General features: G+C 38.8%; 1 protein-coding gene and 1 long non-coding RNA gene across 3 annotated transcripts in view; one reads left to right on the plus strand and one right to left on the minus strand.

Moving 5' to 3' along the window:
• The window catches only part of LOC122882622, a 52,361-nt gene that overhangs the window by 23,256 nt on the left and 9,403 nt on the right, over nt 1–19,702 (plus strand). The window lies entirely within an intron of this gene.
• ptk6b (PTK6 protein tyrosine kinase 6b) lies at nt 281–19,294 on the minus strand. The gene is made up of 8 exons (XM_044210193.1): nt 18,721–19,294; nt 15,550–15,671; nt 15,070–15,233; nt 12,034–12,199; nt 7,336–7,497; nt 5,928–6,109; nt 5,689–5,842; nt 281–4,283 (listed from the first exon to the last, which is right to left on the minus strand). Exons 1-8 carry the CDS (start codon nt 19,104–19,106, stop codon nt 4,102–4,104), a joined length of 1,518 nt encoding a protein of 505 aa, XP_044066128.1. The 5' UTR covers nt 19,107–19,294; the 3' UTR covers nt 281–4,101.

The raw sequence follows: 19,702 nt of genomic DNA on the forward strand, positions 1-19,702 counted from the left end.
CAGACAGGAGGGAATGTAACACCCAGTGTTGGGAAAAACACTCTCTCTCTCTCTCTCTCTCTCTCTCTCTCTCTCTCTCTCTCTCTCTCTCTCTCTCTCTCTCTCTCTCTCTCTCTCTCTCTCTCTCTCTCTCTCTCTCTCTCTCTCTCTCTCTCTCTCTCTCTCTCTCTCTCTCTCTCTCTCTCTCTCTGTATTAATGGCTGGGAACCGGTTTCCTTAACATTCACAAATGCACATGCAAATTGAAAGTGTCCTTTTAAAAGCAATTAGAAACAAACTCTTGTCATTACTTATTCATTATTTATAGACTTATAACATCATTGCACATTAAATGGCATAAAAACAGGCAGAATACAAAAAGAAGCCTATACAGAGGACTGTACATATATGCAGCAACTCGCGTTGTGTTTGCAGCAGGTTGAAAGTGCTATGAGGGTTACATTCAACACTTTTACAACACTTTGGGTGAGGCAGGTGCTTTGATAAGCCATCAGATGTTTAAATGGGACAGCAGTACATGCTGTTCCACAAGAGTCGCATGTGAATCATTTACAAATCTGACACTAGAAATAAGGTCTTACCAGCCATTTCATCAGCAACAAGGATGAGCAACATTCAACTAGAAAAACTAGAAGCAAAATGTGACCTGGGATTAAAATCTGTTCAAACATAATTCATAAAACTGTTTAGAAGTATTTCCTTAGGTGACATCACTACATTTATTGATTTGCTTTGATACAGTTTTTAAGTAGTAGTAATCAAGAAAATATCCTGGGACAAACTGTTTTAAATTTTTTTTGCCTTAAATCCTTCACTTTCACTGTTGTTGACATGTGCATTTTGCATATTTTCCAAAAAAGTTGGGTTGGTTTGTCATAGTCCACATATGCAATCTATGGCAGTGGTTCTTAACCTGGTCCTGAAGATTAATTTGAGGGTTTGGCGAGATGATTAACAGATAAGGAAAGCAGGGAAAAAGTATGCTACACAAAATTATGCTAATTATTTTAGACTCCCCTCTAATCTGGATAATTTTACTTCATCAGGACTCAAACAATTTAATTTGTCATCATTCAACCAAAGACAGATTTAGTTTCAAGGGATCACACGCTGATCTATGGCACTGATGCAAAAAGTAAGAGAAAGCTGAGGATGACTGTCTGGAGGAAGAGGATTTATTTTGATGTGATAACTCGTCAGTTTGCTGATTAATGGAGCAATTCCAGTTCAGAGCAGTTCAGAGAAGACTGGATTCGATTTGAGAGAAACTGTTGAAATACTGGGAGTGTATACTGTTGGAAAGCAAGTGACTGATTTGTGCAATTAAAAACTTCACTCTTAGTGAAGTTAGAAAAGAGAGGAAAGAGCTCCTCAGACTGTGACTGTGCTGCCCCTTGCTGGCCAAAGGTAAATATTGCAGACAGGTAGAGAGTTTTCAACAAGTAAGACATTTGTTCTAGCAAAGTAACTTATACGAGGCATTTGTTTACTGCTGGTGTGTTTCTCTTTATATTTTGTCATAACTCAAAATTATTAGTTGGCGCTCTACTTCCATTTCATCCAGCATCAATTAGAGGGAGGCTGTTGACAAAACGGAGCACGTTAAGGAGAACTTCTCATCCATGTTGGCTTAAAACTTGAGTTTCAGAGTTCATTCTTGGCCTTGGAAACAGCAGACAAAACAGTCAAACAGTCAAACTCTCTTTCTGATGATGAAGATCATGTGATGTGATCGTAAGCTCCAGAACAGCTACTAAAATGGATCTTTAGGTGAGATTGTCAAGCGGCGTTTCCAAGGTCAAGACTGAGCTTTGAGAGGCCACCAGGGGACGCATCATGGAGTAGACGTGTAAACCACGAGGTCCCAACTTGTATGCATAAATAAGTTAGAATTTGTTTAAATGGTCCAAATTAAGTGACTTTAAAAAAATATATATATATTTGGATATTTTGAGAGTCAAAGTATTTTAGTTTATGGAAAGATTTTTGGACAAAAAAATGCCTTCAAAACCATGCAAGCTAGTAACTCGGAGGCTACTAGCAGAAACACTGTAGATGCTAACATGCTACAGGCATTCTGAGAGAGAGTCAAAGAAGTTATTCGAGAAGAGATCAATCTCTCCGATTTAAAATTGGCTTAGATGAATGTTGCGACAAACCGTGATCATGAAGAGGCTGAATAATTTTGATGTCTGCTTGGAGGAAATCCTACACAATTCATTGTCGAACTTCTTTACGACATACTTCGGGGTCCTAACGGCTTGAAGGGCCCAGCCGATCTCGATAGGGCTCATCGTGCTGCGTCGCAGGTGCTTCTGACGGGGGACTGACCGACCGTGGCCGTTCATCGTTCAAGTGCACTACTTCCAGGAGAAGGAGCGGATTCATATAGTTACTCTAGATTGCATTGCCCTGGCCTCCAGCACCACCGTAAGGAATCATGGGAGTTATCTTTGATCAGGATTTGTCCTTTTAACTCCCACATGAAACAAACTTCAAGGACTGCCTTTTTCACCTATGTAACATTGCAAAAATCAGGCACATCCTGTCTCAAAATGATTTGAATCATTTGTTACTTCCAGGCTGGATTATTGCAATTCCTTATTATCCGGCTGCCCGAATAAGTCCCTTAAGACTCTCCAGTTGATCCAGAATGCTGCGGCACGTGTACGAACAAGAACTAGGAAAAGAGATCATATCATCATATCATTCTCCAATATTAGCTTCTCTGCACTGGCTGCCTGTAAAATCCAGAATAGAATTTAAAATCCTACCTACCTGCCCGTGCACTCATTGTACATGAAAATGTGTTTTTGGGGGAGTGGCTTTGGAGGGAGGCCTGAAGGGAGGCGGTGTTTTGTTTTGTTTTTTACATTTTTTTTCTTTTCGGTTGGATACTTTTACAATCTAGCTGTCTCTTGCTAGTTTCTCCAACATCACGTACCCTAGCTTTAATCTCGTAAATATTCATACTTTACCTAAATTCTTGTATTTATTTCAATGTATCCCAACTCGTACACCAAAAAGTATTTTAATACACTGGGCAAATATATTTCTGCATTCATTTGGAATAGTAAACCCCCAAGGATTCGTTAAGATTTCATGCAAAGACCAAAACAATCTGGAGGGCTAGCCTTACCAAATTTCCAGATCTGTTATTGGGCTGCAAATGTACGAAATATGCTTTATTGGCTAAGTGCTCCATCTACAGAGACACCATAATTTAACAAAAGAAATAATAAAGAAATCTAACAAAGAGACCCAAAATATTATTCTGTAGGAAATTACAACAAACCGTAGAACATGTTGGCTGTTTTGTGTTGTCAGTGGCTTCGCACGTCATTGCAGTATGGACTTAATCGTTTAAGTCATTTGTTCTAGTAAAAATACTAAACAATCAACCTCAAATGTGAGGATTCGCTGCATTTCAAACTGCATGTCTTTGGGTTTTGATCTGTTGGTAAGACGGAAATTAGAGCTGCATTTAACGATTATTTTTATTGTTGAGTAATCATTTGTCTCGATTAATCGTTTCTAGATCTATAACATGTCAGAAAATAGTGAAAAATGCCCATCACAGTTTCATAGAGCCCACGTTGACATTTAAATGTCTTTTTTTTTTTTTTTTTTTTTTTTTTTGTCTTATCAATGGTAAGACCAATCACAGAAGACCAAATAAACCTGCAAATTCTCACATTGGACAAGCTGGAACCAGAGAATTATTGACATTTTTGTTTAAAAAAAAAAAAAAAAAAAAAAAAATGACTTGATTAATCTATTTTTTTTTTAATTGTTGCCAATTCATTTTTTGAATGTGTTTCAGCTCTAAAATTAAAAAAAAAAAAAAATCAGATTAATGACAATGAAAATAATCAATAGTTGCAGCCATAGTGGACTGAATAAAATAAATAAAGCTTTGCAGGTTTGCACATTGCATACACACACACACACACACACACACACACACACACAGTCAATGTCTTTCTTGATGTAAAATCAGTTTTGTATCCGTTTTCCTCAGTCCTCTCAATCCCTGCTTAGTGTCCGGCTCTCTGCTGCCCCTCTGTGGCACTGAGTATGTACTGCAGGAAGTCGGGACGGTTACTCCCACTTGTAGAAGCTGTTGTCCAGTTGGACCTTGAGGGACTTGAAGTCTGGCCTGTCAGCTGGCTTGGTGCTCCAACATTTCAGCATGATTTCGTAGAGCAAGTCGGGACATTTTTCCGGAGCTGGCATCCTGTACCCGTTGGTAACCTGCTGGAACACTTCCTGGTTGCTAAAGGCTGAGGGGATGGAGTGAAGCGGGTAGAGAGAGGAAAAAGAAGTGCAGAAGTGGTGAAGAGATGTTAAACATTTGTTTCCACTAAAATACCTGTAGGTACACGTGGGGGCTTTCTCAATATAGTCTTGAACTGTAGTTCCATACACATCACTGCTAAACACCAAACGTATACCATACCATGTATAAATATATTTTCTAAACACAGTTGTTGACTTTCAGTTCCCTAAACATGTCACATCAGGAAATTTTCTTTATTTCATCATCTTGTGAGAACTTGAATTATTATATTCAAGCACCTTGGACCTTGAAATGAGCAGAATGTATGTTGAGAGGACTACAAATGACAACTCATATCTGCTGTAAGGTTAGTCCTATTAGTGCTGCACGTTTTAATCCTTTTAACATCACAATCTCTATTCAAGCCTTTATGCGATTTTAATTTCTACGTGACAACAATCATGCCGTGTCTGCATTGCTTGCTGTAATCATTCCTCATGTTCATGCAGGCCATTAAGAGATCCCTTCCAAAAGCACTTCCAATGTAAGTGATGGAGGACAGAATCCTCGTTCTGTGCAAAAATGCATTCAAAAGATAATCTGAAGCTTAAATGAGGCTTCAGCTGTCTGAGTCAGTCACATCAAGTGGGTATCTTCCAAAGTTACCGTCGTAGTATAATATTCCCTTTGTGTTTTTCTTGTTTAGCTGGGATGGAAGGACAGTGACAGAGGGAACTTTGTACTAAAAAGGCCGTAACTTTGAAAGATAACCACTTGATGTTGAATTCAGACTGCTGGAGCCTCAAATTAACTTCAGATAATTTTTTAATACATTTTTGCACAGCAGGACAGTGGATTTTGTCCCCATCACTTAAACTGGAATCGTTTAATGGTCAGTATGAACAGGCGGGATGGTTACAGCGGGCAAAGCCTGTTTCTATTATTATTATTATTATTATTATTATTATTTTATTTTATTTTATTATAGCACATTTCATGTAAAGATGCAGCCCAAAGTGCTCCACAAGACATGACACACATATCAATAATAAAAAGCAAAGGCAGTAGGGGGGAAAAAAGCAAATATATACAGTTTGATAAATAATACCAGCCAGTTAAATGCAGTGGGGGGGGGGACAAAAAAATGTGCTAGAATTGAGGAACCCCAGGGATGGTGAGGAAGGGCAAATACTTTTTTCCACCCCTGGTTCTGACAAAATGCTGTACTGTTAAGAGTCCTTTTCCAGTAATAATCACATTTTTGTTTGGGAATGACATGGGGGAAAAATGTTTTCCACACGGACATCGACTTGATATTTCATTTCATAATCACCATTTATCATTGACTGAAAGTGCTCTAAATTCTATTTTTAAAACATTTAATCCAAAAAACATGTCATTTCACCAACCTGGGTAAGGAATGCCTCCATAGGAGGTAATCTCATAGAGCAAGACACCAAAAGACCAGACGTCTGACTTGTTGGAGAACTTCCCATGGCTGATGGCCTCAGGAGCGCTCCACTTGTAGGGAATCTTTTTATCTTCTGTGATGTAGAACGGCTCCTGGATGAGAAATCTTTGTCTTTAAAAACAGCCGGCTTTATTTGACTTCAAAAAAGACACACACAAACCCGTTCTCCCTTCCAACCTTGATCACTCTGGCCAGTCCAAAGTCGGCCACCTTACAGATGTAGTCCTCTCTCACCAGGACGTTTCGGGCTGCCAAATCTCTGTGGATGCTGTTCTGCTCCTCCAGGTACGACATCCCATCAGCCACCTGAGCACCCATGTCAATAAGTGACACAATGTCTTGATTCTGCCCCTCTGAACCTGAAACAAACGCAGAAAACAATCAGCACCGACAATGGTAAAAACTTTACAATAAACAGAACTTAAGAATCCTTGCGATTTCAATAAGTGCAATTTTATGTTTGCAGAAACAATGCCAAACTGTAATTACATTCTGAAGCAGCTCATCCTTGTTGGGGGCTTTTTATAATGTCACACATGACTTATCAGCAATTTGTCATTATTGTGAGTGGGTGATTATGTGCAGTAGTTGTTATAAATAAATATAACGCCACTTTAAAATGTCATGCATAATTAGAGGCATACCACTAATGTAATATCCTTCCAAATGTGAGCTAAATTGGACTTTCTTTTCTAGATAAAAGTTGACTTTTTAGCCGTGCCAATGGCAGGGTGTCGGTCCATCCATCACTTTGGCCCAGACTGAAATATCTCAACAACTATTTGATGGATTGCCATTCAATTTTATATGCACATTAGTGGTGCCCAAACTACTAATCCTACTGACTTTGGTGACCTCCTGACCTGTAGCGCCCCCATGAGGTTGGAATTTGGTACGCACATTCATGTCCCCCTCAGGATCTATCACTACCATCAGGTCAGAATTTCAGTTTGTCCAATACTTTGGTTAATACCTGCAAAACTGACCTTCTCATTAGCTTCAGCTGTACTTTGTGTTTAGTGCTAATTAGCAAATGTTAGCATGCTAAACTAAAGTGGTGAGCATGGTAATTATACCTGCTTAACGTCAGCATGTTAGCAATGTAATTGTGAGTATGTTAGCATGCTGACATTAGCATTTGGCTCAAAGCACTAATGTGCCTAAGTACAGCCTCTAAGAGCTGCTAGCATGGCTGTCGACTCTTAAAAAGAGCCCTGGGATGGCAACAACAAGCAACCGCATCATTTTATCGCATATTATTATGCAGAAAATTGATTTTGCTTGTTACAAACTTATGCGTGTTACATTGCAATTACATACACTCAGTTGTCAGTTCATTATAACATTATAACCTTCATGAAGGTGGGATTTATTGCAGAACTGTTGCATAATTTTTTAGCTAGGTGTCAAAGCCTTATTGAAAGAAACTCCTTCAAGACTGAAAGACTGACTGACTGAAATTTTAGATCACACCATAACAGGCAAAAGGTAACCAACCATAAACCAAAGCTCTAACCATCTAATCCTGGGCTTAAATCTCTGACTGGTTGCCACAAAAGACAAACAGAAGAACACTGAGGTTTACTTCTGAGGAAATTGAGCAGGCTGCCTTTCTCCATCAGCTCGGTGATGATGTAGTAAGGTGCTGAGGCCGAGCAGACAGCAAACAGAGAGATGAGGTGACGATGGCGGAGGCTCTTCAGGATCTGAACTTCCCTCTGAAATTCACGGTGGTTCAACTCTGAGTCTGGAGAGAGAGACAGACAGACAGATGGAGAGCGAATTAAAAGGGAGAAAGAAGAAACGGAGTTGAAAAAGAGGAACAGAGATGAAAGAGGAACAGGGGAGGGAGAAACAGAGAAGGAAACCACTTCTAATCTTGACCATTTTACAAAAATGACAGACTTATGTTGTTTGGTAAGCACCACAGTTAGTTTTCCCTTTTTATAACTCAAAGGTTGACAATGACACTCTAGAAGATGGGACTTTCTGTGGTAGCTTCATTTTTTTAAATTTTAGAACAGAAATGTTCATATAGTACAATAATATTGCAACCGCTGTTTTTAGATTAAATCATGCTAACTGTGGTAATTATACAATGTATTGCACACGAGGGAAATATCTTTGCATGCTGCTTGTGAGATCAAACAGAAGGGATGTGTTCTGAGCAGACACTGCATTTTTAGTAATCTTGTATCTTGTGTTAACTTAAACTACAAGTTTTAATCAGCCTTTCTGGCCGTGCAGGAAGACTTGCATGCTCACACTGAACATGGTCTGTCTGTCCTGCAGTGAAGTTCAGTTTTACATCTCAAGACTACAGTTTAGCCACAACATGAAAAATACTACTCCAATAATCAATCAAACAAGCTCACTGCAGTTTATAACTGCAGTGAGCCTAAATCCAACCGATTGTCCGACAGTCAGATTGTTCAGGCAATTAATCTGACCACCCCCAAACTGCACGTTAAACGACAACCGATCTGGCACTTAATCCGGCCCGGTTCTGAAATTAGTCAAGTGCGACACATTCCGGGTTAAAATCTGTCTTAATCTGTACAGTGTCTGTCAGGCGCATAAAATGTAATCAACGTGAGTCATAAACCATTTACTTCCTGCCTCCTCGGGTTAATCAGATAAGCTTGACAGGTGTTTGTTACACACAATTGATCCAGTTTTCCTGGATGAAAACAACATATAGTGACTATTTAAACAATAGTGAGACAGAGATTAGCATCAGCACATACTTTATGCCAAAAAAGATGAATTTCTACTCAACAAGAAAATAATTTCTGATTGTTACACAACACGGCGGAAGTTTTGACGAACTGCCCAAATGTGTGTCACTTCAATTATACACATAACGATGCTGCTTGTGTTGCCAATTATGTATGACAGCATCTGAGGTGTATCGATGGGTCTTACCACGATACAGCTGGAAATGACTCTCCATTCTTATTCTGTCTGTACCTGTTAAACCACACCCAGTTTCACTCAAATGTGGTCTAACATGTTATCAACAGGGAAGAAAACAAAGTTCAGCTTTCATATGTACAGTATTGTTCAAAATAATAGCAGTACAATGTGACTAACCAGAATAATCAAGGTTTTTAGTATATTTTTTATTGCTACGTGGCAAACAAGTTACCAGTAGGTTCAGTAGATTCTCAGAAAACAAACAAGACCCAGCATTCATGATATGCACGCTCTTAAGGCTGTGCAATTGGGGTATTAGTTGAAAGGGGTGTGTTCAAAAAATAGCAGTGTCTACCTTTGACTGTACAAACTCAAAACTATTTTGTACAAAAAAATTTTTTCTGGGATTTAGCAATCCTGTGAATCACTAAACTAATATTTAGTTGTATGACCACAGTTTTTAAAACTGCTTGACATCTGTGTGGCATGGAGTCAACCAACTTGTGGCACCTCTCAGCTGTTATTCCACTCCATGATTCTTTAACAACATTCCACAATTCATTCACATTTCTTGGTTTTGCTTCAGAAACAGCATTTTTGATATCACCCCACAAGTTCTCAATTGGATTAAGGTCTGGAGATTGGGCTGGCCACTCCATAACATTAATTTTGTTGGTTTGGAACCAAGACTTTGCCCGTTTACTAGTGTGTTTTGGGTCATTGTCTTGTTGAAACAACCATTTCAAGGGCATGTCCTCTTCAGCATAGGGCAACATGACCTCTTCAAGTATTTTAACATATGCAAACTGATCCATGATCCCTGGTATGCGATAAATAGGCCCAACACCATAGTAGGAGAAACATGCCCATATCATGATGCTTGCACCTCCATGCTTCACTGTCTTCACTGTGTACTGTGGCTTGAATTCAGAGTTTGGGGGTCGTCTCACAAACTGCCTGTGGCCCTTGGACCCAAAAAGAACTATTTTGCTCTCATCAGTCCACAAAATGTTCCTCCATTTCTCTTTAGGCCAGTTGATGTGTTCTTTGGCAAATTGTAACCTCTTCTGCACATGCCTTTTTTTTAACAGAGGGACTTTGCGGGGGATTCTTGAAAATAGATTAGCTTCACACAGACGTCTTCTAACTGTCACAGTACTTACAGGTAACTCCAGACTGTCTTTGATCATCCTGGAGGTGATCATTGGCTGAGCCTTTGCCATTCTGGTTATTCTTCTATCCATTTTGATGGTTGTCTTCCGTTTTCTTCCACGTCTCTCTGGTTTTGCTCTCCATTTTAAGGCATTGGAGATCATTTTAGCTGAACAGCCTATCATTTTTGCACCTCTTTATAGGTTTTCCCTCTCCAATCAACTTTTTAATCAAAGTACGCTGTTCTTCTGAACAATGTCTTGAACGACCCATTTTCCTCAGCTTTCAAATGCATGTTCAACAAGTGTTGGCTTCATCCTTAAATAGGGGCCACCTGATTCACACCTGTTTCTTCACAAAATTGATGACCTCAGTGATTGAATGCCACACTGCTATTTTTTTGAACACACCCCTTTCAACTAATTCAACTAATACCCCAATTGCACAGCCTTAAGAGCGTGCATATCATGAATGCTGGGTCTCATTTGTTTTCTGAGAATCTACTGAACCTACTGGTAACTTGTTTGCCACGTAGCAATAAAAAATATACTAAAAACCTTGATTATTCTGGTTAGTCACATTGTACTGCTATTATTTTGAACAATACTGTACATAGTAAATTTTATAATTCAAGAACTGGGGCATAAACAGTTGCGACTGATATGCTGAGAAACATCTGAGTCAGGTTTTTTAAGATTTACTTTAGAGGGATTTTTTTGGGAACTACGATTGGTCCAGGACGGATTCAGCTTAGCTTTGTACAAACCGAAGGACATTCACATCCACACAGCTTCAGTTGTGTTGGTGAACGAGTCAGCTGATGAATTAGCCACACAAAAGATTGTCTATCGTATACAACTCAGCGTTTTTAGATTAGAGATGAGTGGTAGAGTGAAAATGTACTTTCTGATTGGAGTTATGTTTGCATGAAGGACTAGCTGTACCGGCAGCTCTCAGGTGTTGGTGATTATTAATCTGGCACAAAACACAATCGGCACAATGAGAGCTTATATATATATATATATATATATATATATATATATATATATATATATATATATATATATATATATATATATATATATATATATATATATATATATATATATATATATATATATATATATATATATATATATATATATATATATATCTCTCTCTCTCTCTCTCTCTCTCTCTCTCTCTCTCTCTCTCTCTCTCTCGGCATTTTAGAGATGACAACTTCAACTTTTTAGAAGTGTATTGGTATTAAACACTGTACTCCTCCTCCCTTTTTTTTTTACAACACAGCGCAGCTTATAGTTGTCTAACATGACACATGGAATTCCAGTGAGAAATCGCAGCTAGCAATAACTTTAAGCACGCCAGTAAATAACTTATCGCAAGATGTGAGAAATTACCTGATTCCTACTCATGTGTGAAATTCCTGCCGTTTGCCAGCGAAATGCACCAGATGACTAGTGCAAAAGCTCATGATATTAGAGGCCTGCGATTAGGGATGCAGCTTAATTAGTTATTTTCATTATTGATTAATTTGTTATCAATAAAGTCCTATAAAATGGCCATCAAAATTTCCTAGAAGCCTTGTTTTTGTCAGAGTAGTCCAAAACCCACAGATATCCAGTTTACAATGATATAAAACGGAGAGAAGCAACAAACGTTCAACAAATTGTTGGGGATTTTCTTTAAATATTCTTTATAATATTAATTGTTTCAGCACTAGCTGTGATATAGCATATGGGAAAAGCTTTAAGGAAGTAAAAGGAAGTAAAATTCACCTGTCAAACAAGGCTATGCACACCTGTGAATCACTGACTGACTGTAATGAGTTTTCAAAGCCCCCACTCCCACCTCGATAAATACCTATCAAACCCTTGTATCAATCAACAAATCATTGATTAGCTAACAAACTTGTGCACTATACACAAACCAGCCAAAATACACGTTAAGAGAATGAACGGTTGTACCTTTTAAACCAGATTTATTTTTCCTTACCAGTTTCTAGGCAAAACCATCCACCGCGTTATTAAAACCCATGGCTCTGACTAGATCACTGGATGAAAGTAGCAAATGACTGTATGTAGTCTGAGCTGAAAGGGATGTTTCCCCACCCATCTTTTTTGTTATTTGTGGAGCTAAGCGCCAACAACTCCACAGAATCATCAACCCATCTGTTAAATCAGCCTTCATTAGATCAACAGAGATGATGAAATACCACTTTTGAGGATCTTGATGGCAACTGGAATATGGTTTTTCCAGTGTCCTCTGTAGACATCAGCGAAGTAGCCGCTGCCCAGCTCCTCCTCCAGGGTAAATTCCTCTTTCGGGAGTTCCCACTCATCCACCGTAAAATGATTCAAATCTGGGGTGCTGGGCTTTTTCTGGTGGAGGAAACACATACACACACTTGTAGGTCATAAAGGGACACAAATACAGTTCATACAATGTCATACAGGCGGGATTTAAATGGGTTTTGTGTGTTCTTGACACACACCACTAATTACTAATTCAATCTCAATCACTCAGAATTAATCTGCTATTCATTTTCTCTATTAATCGTTTAGTCCATAAAATGTCTGAAAATAGTGAAAAATGACCATGACAATTTGCGTTATGTCTAAGGGGGAGCCTTCAAATGTCTTGTTTTGTCCAACCAACAGTCCAAATCCCAAAGATATTCAGTTAACTATCACATAACATAAAGAAAATTAGCAAATCCTCACAATTCAGAAGCTAAAACTGGGGGATTTTTGGCATTTTTGCTTGAAAAATGTCCTAAACGGTTAATAGATTTTCAAAGTAGTTTTTCCTGTCAACCAACCAATCATCGCAGCTCTAGTTGACACAATACAAAAAAGGTATTGTTGTAAATTCTGTCTTTAAAAAATGCAATAGTCAGGTGCCCATATGTACATTAAACCAGTTTTTACTTGCTGTAATCAATCCTCGTGGTCACACTGGACATTAGAAGATCCCTTCCTAACATGCTTCCGATGGAAGTGATGGAGGACAATATCCACAGTCCTGTGCAAAAATGTATTGTAAAGTTTATCTGAAGCTAATATTAGGCTTCAGCAGTCTGGGTTGATCAAATCAAGTGAGTATCTTGTGTTGCTATCCCTCCAACGCAACTCAACACAGAAAAACTGCCGGGGAAAACACATTTGTGCTAAAAATGTCCATTACTTCCATTGGGAGCTGTTACCCATGGGCATGTGAGTATTGCTTTAAGACAGACTTGAAAAAATGTGAACCTATATTTTAAATCTGGATGGAGTTTTTTATTATTTTTTTTAGTAAGTAAAGCTTTATTTGTATAGTACTTTTAAAACCATTTACAAAGTGCTTCACACACACATATATATATATATATATATATATATATATATATATATATATATATATATATATATATATATATATATATATATATATATATATATATATATATATATATATATATATATATATATATATATATATATATATATATAAAAAGACATATTACAAACAAAACACAGCACAAAACCAAACTGAAACAAACCAAAACATAAGACAGGGATTGGAGATCTATAAAAAGGCTTCCTATAAAGATTAAAGCAGTCTAAAGATTCAGCAAATCTGGTAGTTTGTGGATGATGATTCCAGAGGGGCTAAAACAGCAAAGACGCGATCACCTTTTGATTTGAGGTTGGAGCGTTGGACCGATAAAAGGCTGAGATTTAAGGAACTGAGTGATCAAGAAGTGGAATGAGGAACTAGGAGATCGAAAATGTAACCTTGGGCAAGGTCATGTAGAGCCTTTTATATGTAATAAACAGGATTGTAGTTTTATTGTAAATTTTACAGGAAGCCAATAGAGAGATGCAAGAACAGGGGTAATGTGGGACCGACTAGTTCTAGTTAGCAGCCTGGCAGCTGCGTTTTGAACCAACTGTAAACTATTTAGAGCAGTTTGACTGAGGCACGTGTAAAGGGAATTTCAATAATCTAGACGGGAGAAAATGTGATGAGTGTTGATTAGTTCAAGATCTACAGATGACAAGATACATCTAATTTTAGCAATATTTCTTAAGTGAAGAAAACAGGTCTGGATGATCTTGGTAAAATGATGATCAAAAGTCATATACTGGTCAACGATGATACCAAGATTCTTAGCGGCAGATTTGACAGAGTGAAATGGTCCAATCAACTGCCGTGGCAAAGTTATCAGGCACAATTAAAAGAACTGTTTTATCAGGGTTTAGGTGGAGGAAATTATGAGACATCCAATCTTTGGTGGTGGCTAAGCAATCATGGAGAGCGAACAGTTGATTCAAGTTATTGGGTTTGGCAGAGAAATAGATCTGGGTATCATCGGCATAACAGTGATATGATGTGTCATGAAAGCGGCTAAACAAATGACCCAGAGGAAGCATGTACAATGAGAAAAGGGATGGCCCAAGGACCGACCCCTGAGGGACTCCATATAGCAGGGGAGCTGAGGAGGACACATGCATTAAAATATCTATTAGTCAAATAAGAATTAAGCCAGTTTAAAGCTGTACCAGAAATGCCAACCCAGTGATGCAACCTTTCTAGTAAAATGGCATGATTGATGGTATCAAAGTCTGCTGTCAAGTACAGCAGAATGAGGTTGGAATATTCACCTTTGTCTGCATGCATAAGAATGTTATTAGTCACTCTTAGTATTGCGGTTTCAGTACCGTGATTGCGACGAAAGCCAGTTTGAAATTCATCAAAGATTTTATGAACCTAAACCAGTCGACTTTTTAACGAATGAGAAGGGTAGCTTGGAAATCGGTCTATAATTCTCTAACTGAGCTGGGTCGAGAGAAGGTTTTTCAAGAAGTGGCTTCACATATCTTTTAAACCAAATTAAGCAATTTCTGCTTAAAGTTGATGTTTTGACAGGCCTAATGGGACTTTTGCATGTTGCATTTCATCAAGCACTGTAGTTTTGATCCATTCGCTCCCTGACAACTACTTCAGTTCTGCAGCTATTGCATGACTTCCTAAAAGAAATTTTGTGTTCTGGCTCAGTTGCAAGAAAACATGATACATCTACAAACACCAGGAAGCACCTTAATGTACAACGCTCTAGCAACTGTATTTGTGTAAAAAAAAAATTAAATAAATAAATAAAAAGTATGTAATACTACTTGTCTTGTTTTCACATGACTAGAAATAAGAGGAACAAACAATTGTAGAAGCAAAAATATAGAAACACAACCCACACAGCCTGTCTTACCCTCTTGCAGGGGTTTCCAAGTCTGCATGTGTTGTTCAGGCTGTTGACACAGTAGTGTTCCACCAAGTCAATCAGAGAGCTGAAGTGGTGGTTGTACTCCACGTGAAAATTGCTCTCATCTGCTTGGAGGATCTTAAAGTGCTTCACCCGACTGCTGGACCTCACTGCAGAAAGATTTGGACATATACACCAAGTCAGAAATGAGCAGAAGTGGTTAAAGATCCCCACCAGACATGTATTTAAAAAAAAAAAAAAAAGATATATCATCTTAAGTTAAACTCCTCCTTATTTTATTATAAAATAAGGAGTGTGTATTTGAGATTAAAGTGAACAAAGGTGGAGGTGTTTTCCATGGCCGAGCTACTCTGAACAGTTGCCAGGCAACCAGTGGAGACTCCAGGTCCCTACTGGTCCCAGCTAAGTAGTCCAGTCCGTTCTCATTTTGGGCTTCCTACATCACACCTCTCCTTCTTGACTTGCCTGAAAGAACGTATCCAACGTTGTCTTTCTCGCTGTGTCGGATGAGGAAAGACCCCTGGTCATTTCCTGGTCCCAGCAGGTGGCTTTGGGCCTCAAAGCGGTTCATTGTCCCAAAATACCACCTGGATCACGACAGAAAGCCATAAATGAAAGTAATCATTAGGAAGTGGTTGCATGGTCTCAAAGTTTAAATGTAATAATCACAATAATGATCTGAGATATTGTGTAAATGGCAGATAATATATTATGAAATCATCTTTGGAATAATAGTTGTGTATATAAGATCGGGCAATTTATTCTTTGGTGGTGTTAAACCATTCATGGTACATCGGCTCTTCAAAGCAGCATCTAATTTGACAAACATATGCGAACACCTGTACCTGTGAACATCCTGGGATCTGGTATCACTTTGTTTTTGCACCTGCTATAAAAAAAGACTTGACATGTTTAGATACTCTGACCACTCAGAGTACAGTACGCAACACGAACAAAGCATTTGTTGCTGTTACTGAGCTTTCTGCCTCCGGTTGTTATCTGGGCTCTGATGGTGGCCTGAGGCTGAAAGCTCAGCTATTAAAAGCTGTGTTGGAACATAGAGTCCTTTTGGCTCTTGAACAAATAAAATGTATTTTACAGTTACGAGACCTTGCCAATGTCAGCTGCAGAGCAGTAACTCCAGCTGATTGTTTCTGGTATTGTGGAATTTCTTCATGGTGATTGTTATGTTTCATATCTGTGCCGCCTTTGGTTGCAGCCGGTGGAATTCCTGGTTTAACTTGCTTATGCGTTAAACTGCCACAAACGCTTAATCTCTGACTTCTAAACTTGTATCGTCTTTGGATGGACATTTGTTGTGATTATCATGAGTGGAAACCAAACTAGATCTTAAAAGATACACAGATGAATCGATAATTGGTCAATAGAAAATTAATCGCCAGCCGTTTTGATAATCAGTTAAGAGTTTCAGTCATTTTGTAAACAAAAATGCCAAACATTGGCTGGTTTCAGCTTCTGAAACGTGAAGATTTGCAGCTTTTCGTTGCCATATATGATTGTTAATTTAATATATTTTTAGTTGGACAAAACAAGCAATTTTTTAAAACTTTTCGTTTAATAGAAAAAGAAAACTACTTTGTATTTGACATACTTTGTACTGCAAATGCTGCGCAACAATTTCTGTTACTGCGAATCTTAATTTGGTTATTATATCAACGTGGCTGAAGTGTGTTTAAAGTGGACATTAAATGAAAATATTGTAACAAAATAATATAATTAATCACAAAAAACAATGAATCTGTAATTAATTTCAGCTTTCCACCACCTGTTGACATGTGGGAATAACATGTTGCACACTTCCCATTCTGTTGAAGCAATAAACAGAGAGAGAAGGACAAAAAGAGAAGTGGTGAGGCTGACTGTCGTACTGTTTGTGAGAAATGTCAATAACGCCTTCCGTTTGTGTCTCTTAGCAGTGATACGGTGTAATCACAACAGAGGGTTAGGCGGATGTATGTGTTGCAGCTGTATGAATGCTCACTTGCTATTAGACAAAGGGGAATGGATAATTGGCAGCAGCTTATAGAAAAGTCTTTAATCCAAAGCTCCAAACACATTAGTAGGTCTCCTGTAGATGGATAAATAGCATCCACATACATTTTTAGCAAATTTTGCTGGAATATAATTATTGTAAACATTAAAAAAAAGTACAATTTTGACTCGCTTAAACGATGGTATAAGATGCATACCACATAGGCTACCTGTCATTTCCTCTGTCAGCTATCAAACCAATGAAAACAACTTGGGTAAAAACAAATAAAACTATGGATATGTTTACAATATAGCCTAAACTGGAATTAAAAAAATACAGTGACACATTTCATTCCTGCCTTACAATTGCAATTTGACCAAAACTGTAGATTTATCAGTTGTAAACAAGCTGAGAGTAAATAAAATAAGCTCAAGTTGGCAAGCGTGTATCAGCCGGATCCAGAGGACTTGTTGAACTGAACAAGTGCAAATGCAAGTCTTCTACGCAAATGTATTAGTGATAATGTTGTAATTTATCTCAACTGTTTATATTTGTCACATGTTTTAATGTCGTGTATGCACAAATACAGGTCCAACCAGTAGCGCCGTAATTCCAGCATAAGGTGCCTTTTAAGAGGAACTGGAATGTGTGAAATCGGAATGAATTTCCTCCTGTTTGACCTGCTAAAGCATCTGTAAGGGTCACATTTGTGGCAAGTCACTCCATAAAGTGTGTTTGACAGCACGTGTTCCCTACAAGTCTTCAAAGAAATGCAAAAGACTTGCGCTTAATTGGAAACTCTAGTACATTTACACAGAAAGTCCCACTTCTACTAAAACACTGGTTGAGGAAGTAAATTAGATCAGCTTATAATAGTTTTTTGTGCATCCCAAGAACTTGCAACACTTGAACACTTACTTTAGCAAAAGTACGTTTCAAGCCCAAATTGACTCTTCATCAGGTATAGAGAGGTATTGACCTCAGCTTGAGACGTTGAGCTTTTACTAATGTAATAAAACAGAAATTTTCACGCTGTTGTGGACTCTTGGGAGGCAGAAATCAGTTTTGGATTCACTGTTTATACAGAGACCTGCATGTGTTTGACACCCAGATGGGCTGAAACTGATTGGCTGGAGTAGGAAGGAGGTTAAAGCATGAAACATGTGTGTAAGCTATTACAAAAGCCTGCAGTGAAGTTTATAATAAGTTTTGGCTCAAACTGTCAAGACAGGTGACTGAACACAACTAGTTGCTGTGGTTTGTACTATTAATTATTCTGCCTACCCCTCTGAGCATGTCCATACTTCACACAATGCTTCCTGGTGACGAGAAGTTTTATGCTGGGGAGCTTGTTATTTACTTTTCAACATCTAGTGTTTGTTTCATGGCTTGCTGCCAATATGACCGATAACAGCTCCTCTGAAATATTGTTTATTTAAAAAACAGCCTCCATATATTAAGCCTTTGGTTTTACTTTTCAGTTAACTTTACGTTTTATGGGCCGAATTTCCATAACAAGTCAAATATACAGTAAAGTGAGAAGGAGCGCAGTTAGCCATGTTTGGGAAAGACCAAGCCTAATGTGTTAACAGTTAAAGAGTAGTCTGTTTCTGAAAGCACTTAGAAAAAGTGACGCCACTCACGGTTGCATTTTTAGGGATTCAGCCCTGGCCAGGTAGTTGTGGGGCACGATCCCGGTGCTCAGGACGCACCCGTTCTTGTCGAGCCTCCGTGCGGTCCACCAGTCCCCGGTGCGGCTGACAACACTGAACAGATCCCCCTCCTGGAACGACAGCTCATCCTGGTGCCGGGCTTCAAACGACCAGACCGCCGTGTAGATGGAGCCGCTCTCGGTCACGCTCTCCTGCGGCGCCGGACTCGGACTCGGTGGACTCTCACTGCGGTGGTCCCCACTGCCACCATTTACTCCTCCTCCTCCTCCTTCTCCCAGAGAAGGCTTCTTGTCGCTGAAAATCCTCTGCCATAATGCTTCCAGACATGGACAAGCTTTCCGCAGACACTCACCCATAGATGACCATGAATGGCCCCCCCCGCTTAGAGCCGTCTTCTGCCTCAGTCAGCCGAGACAGCCGGCTACACCTGTCGGACAGGTAGAGAGGATGGCGCGCTGGGAATCCTCGGAACGCCTTTACAGAGAAACTGCTGCTTCTGGGTTTGCGACTGTGACTGCTGTGCTCAAAGGACTGACAGCAACTTCCTTATGCCAGGCAATCATACATATGTGGGAACCCCGCCTCTGACAGATGCTTCATAAATCTCAAACCGCCACAATGACTGCATATTGTTACCGATGGGTAAATGTAGAAAGTTACTTTCCAGCTCGTCTGTCCAAATAACTAAGAAGCCTATATTTACTCAAGTGCAGCCTACTTTAGTCAGTACAGTTTTGAGGTACTTTATTGTAGCCTACTTTACTTGAGAGGCAAATATTTTTACTACTACTTTCTACTCCACTACATTTATTTGATAACTTTAGTTTCTTGTTGCTCTGTAGCTTCGGATTAATAATACAAAATATAATCATCTGATGAAGTGATGTATTATTACAGGTTAAAATAAGACATTGTTGTTGCCATAGGGGAAATTCACAAGCTACACAGCAGT

Source organism: Siniperca chuatsi, linkage group LG10, assembly GCF_020085105.1.
Source record: "Siniperca chuatsi isolate FFG_IHB_CAS linkage group LG10, ASM2008510v1, whole genome shotgun sequence".
In the NCBI taxonomy this organism is placed as follows: Eukaryota; Metazoa; Chordata; class Actinopteri; order Centrarchiformes; family Sinipercidae; genus Siniperca; species Siniperca chuatsi.

Coding starts and splice junctions, on each gene's coding strand:
- ptk6b (XM_044210193.1), bottom strand. CDS start 19,106: ATGGGTGAGTGTCTGCGGAAAGCTTGTCCATGTCTGGAAGCATTATGG. Junction 15,672..18,720: donor GAATCCCTAAAAATGCAACC/GTGAGTGGCGTC, acceptor GTCGTGATCCAG/GTGGTATTTTGGGACAATGA. Junction 5,843..5,927: donor GACTGGCCAGAGTGATCAAG/GTTGGAAGGGAG, acceptor TTTCTCATCCAG/GAGCCGTTCTACATCACAGA.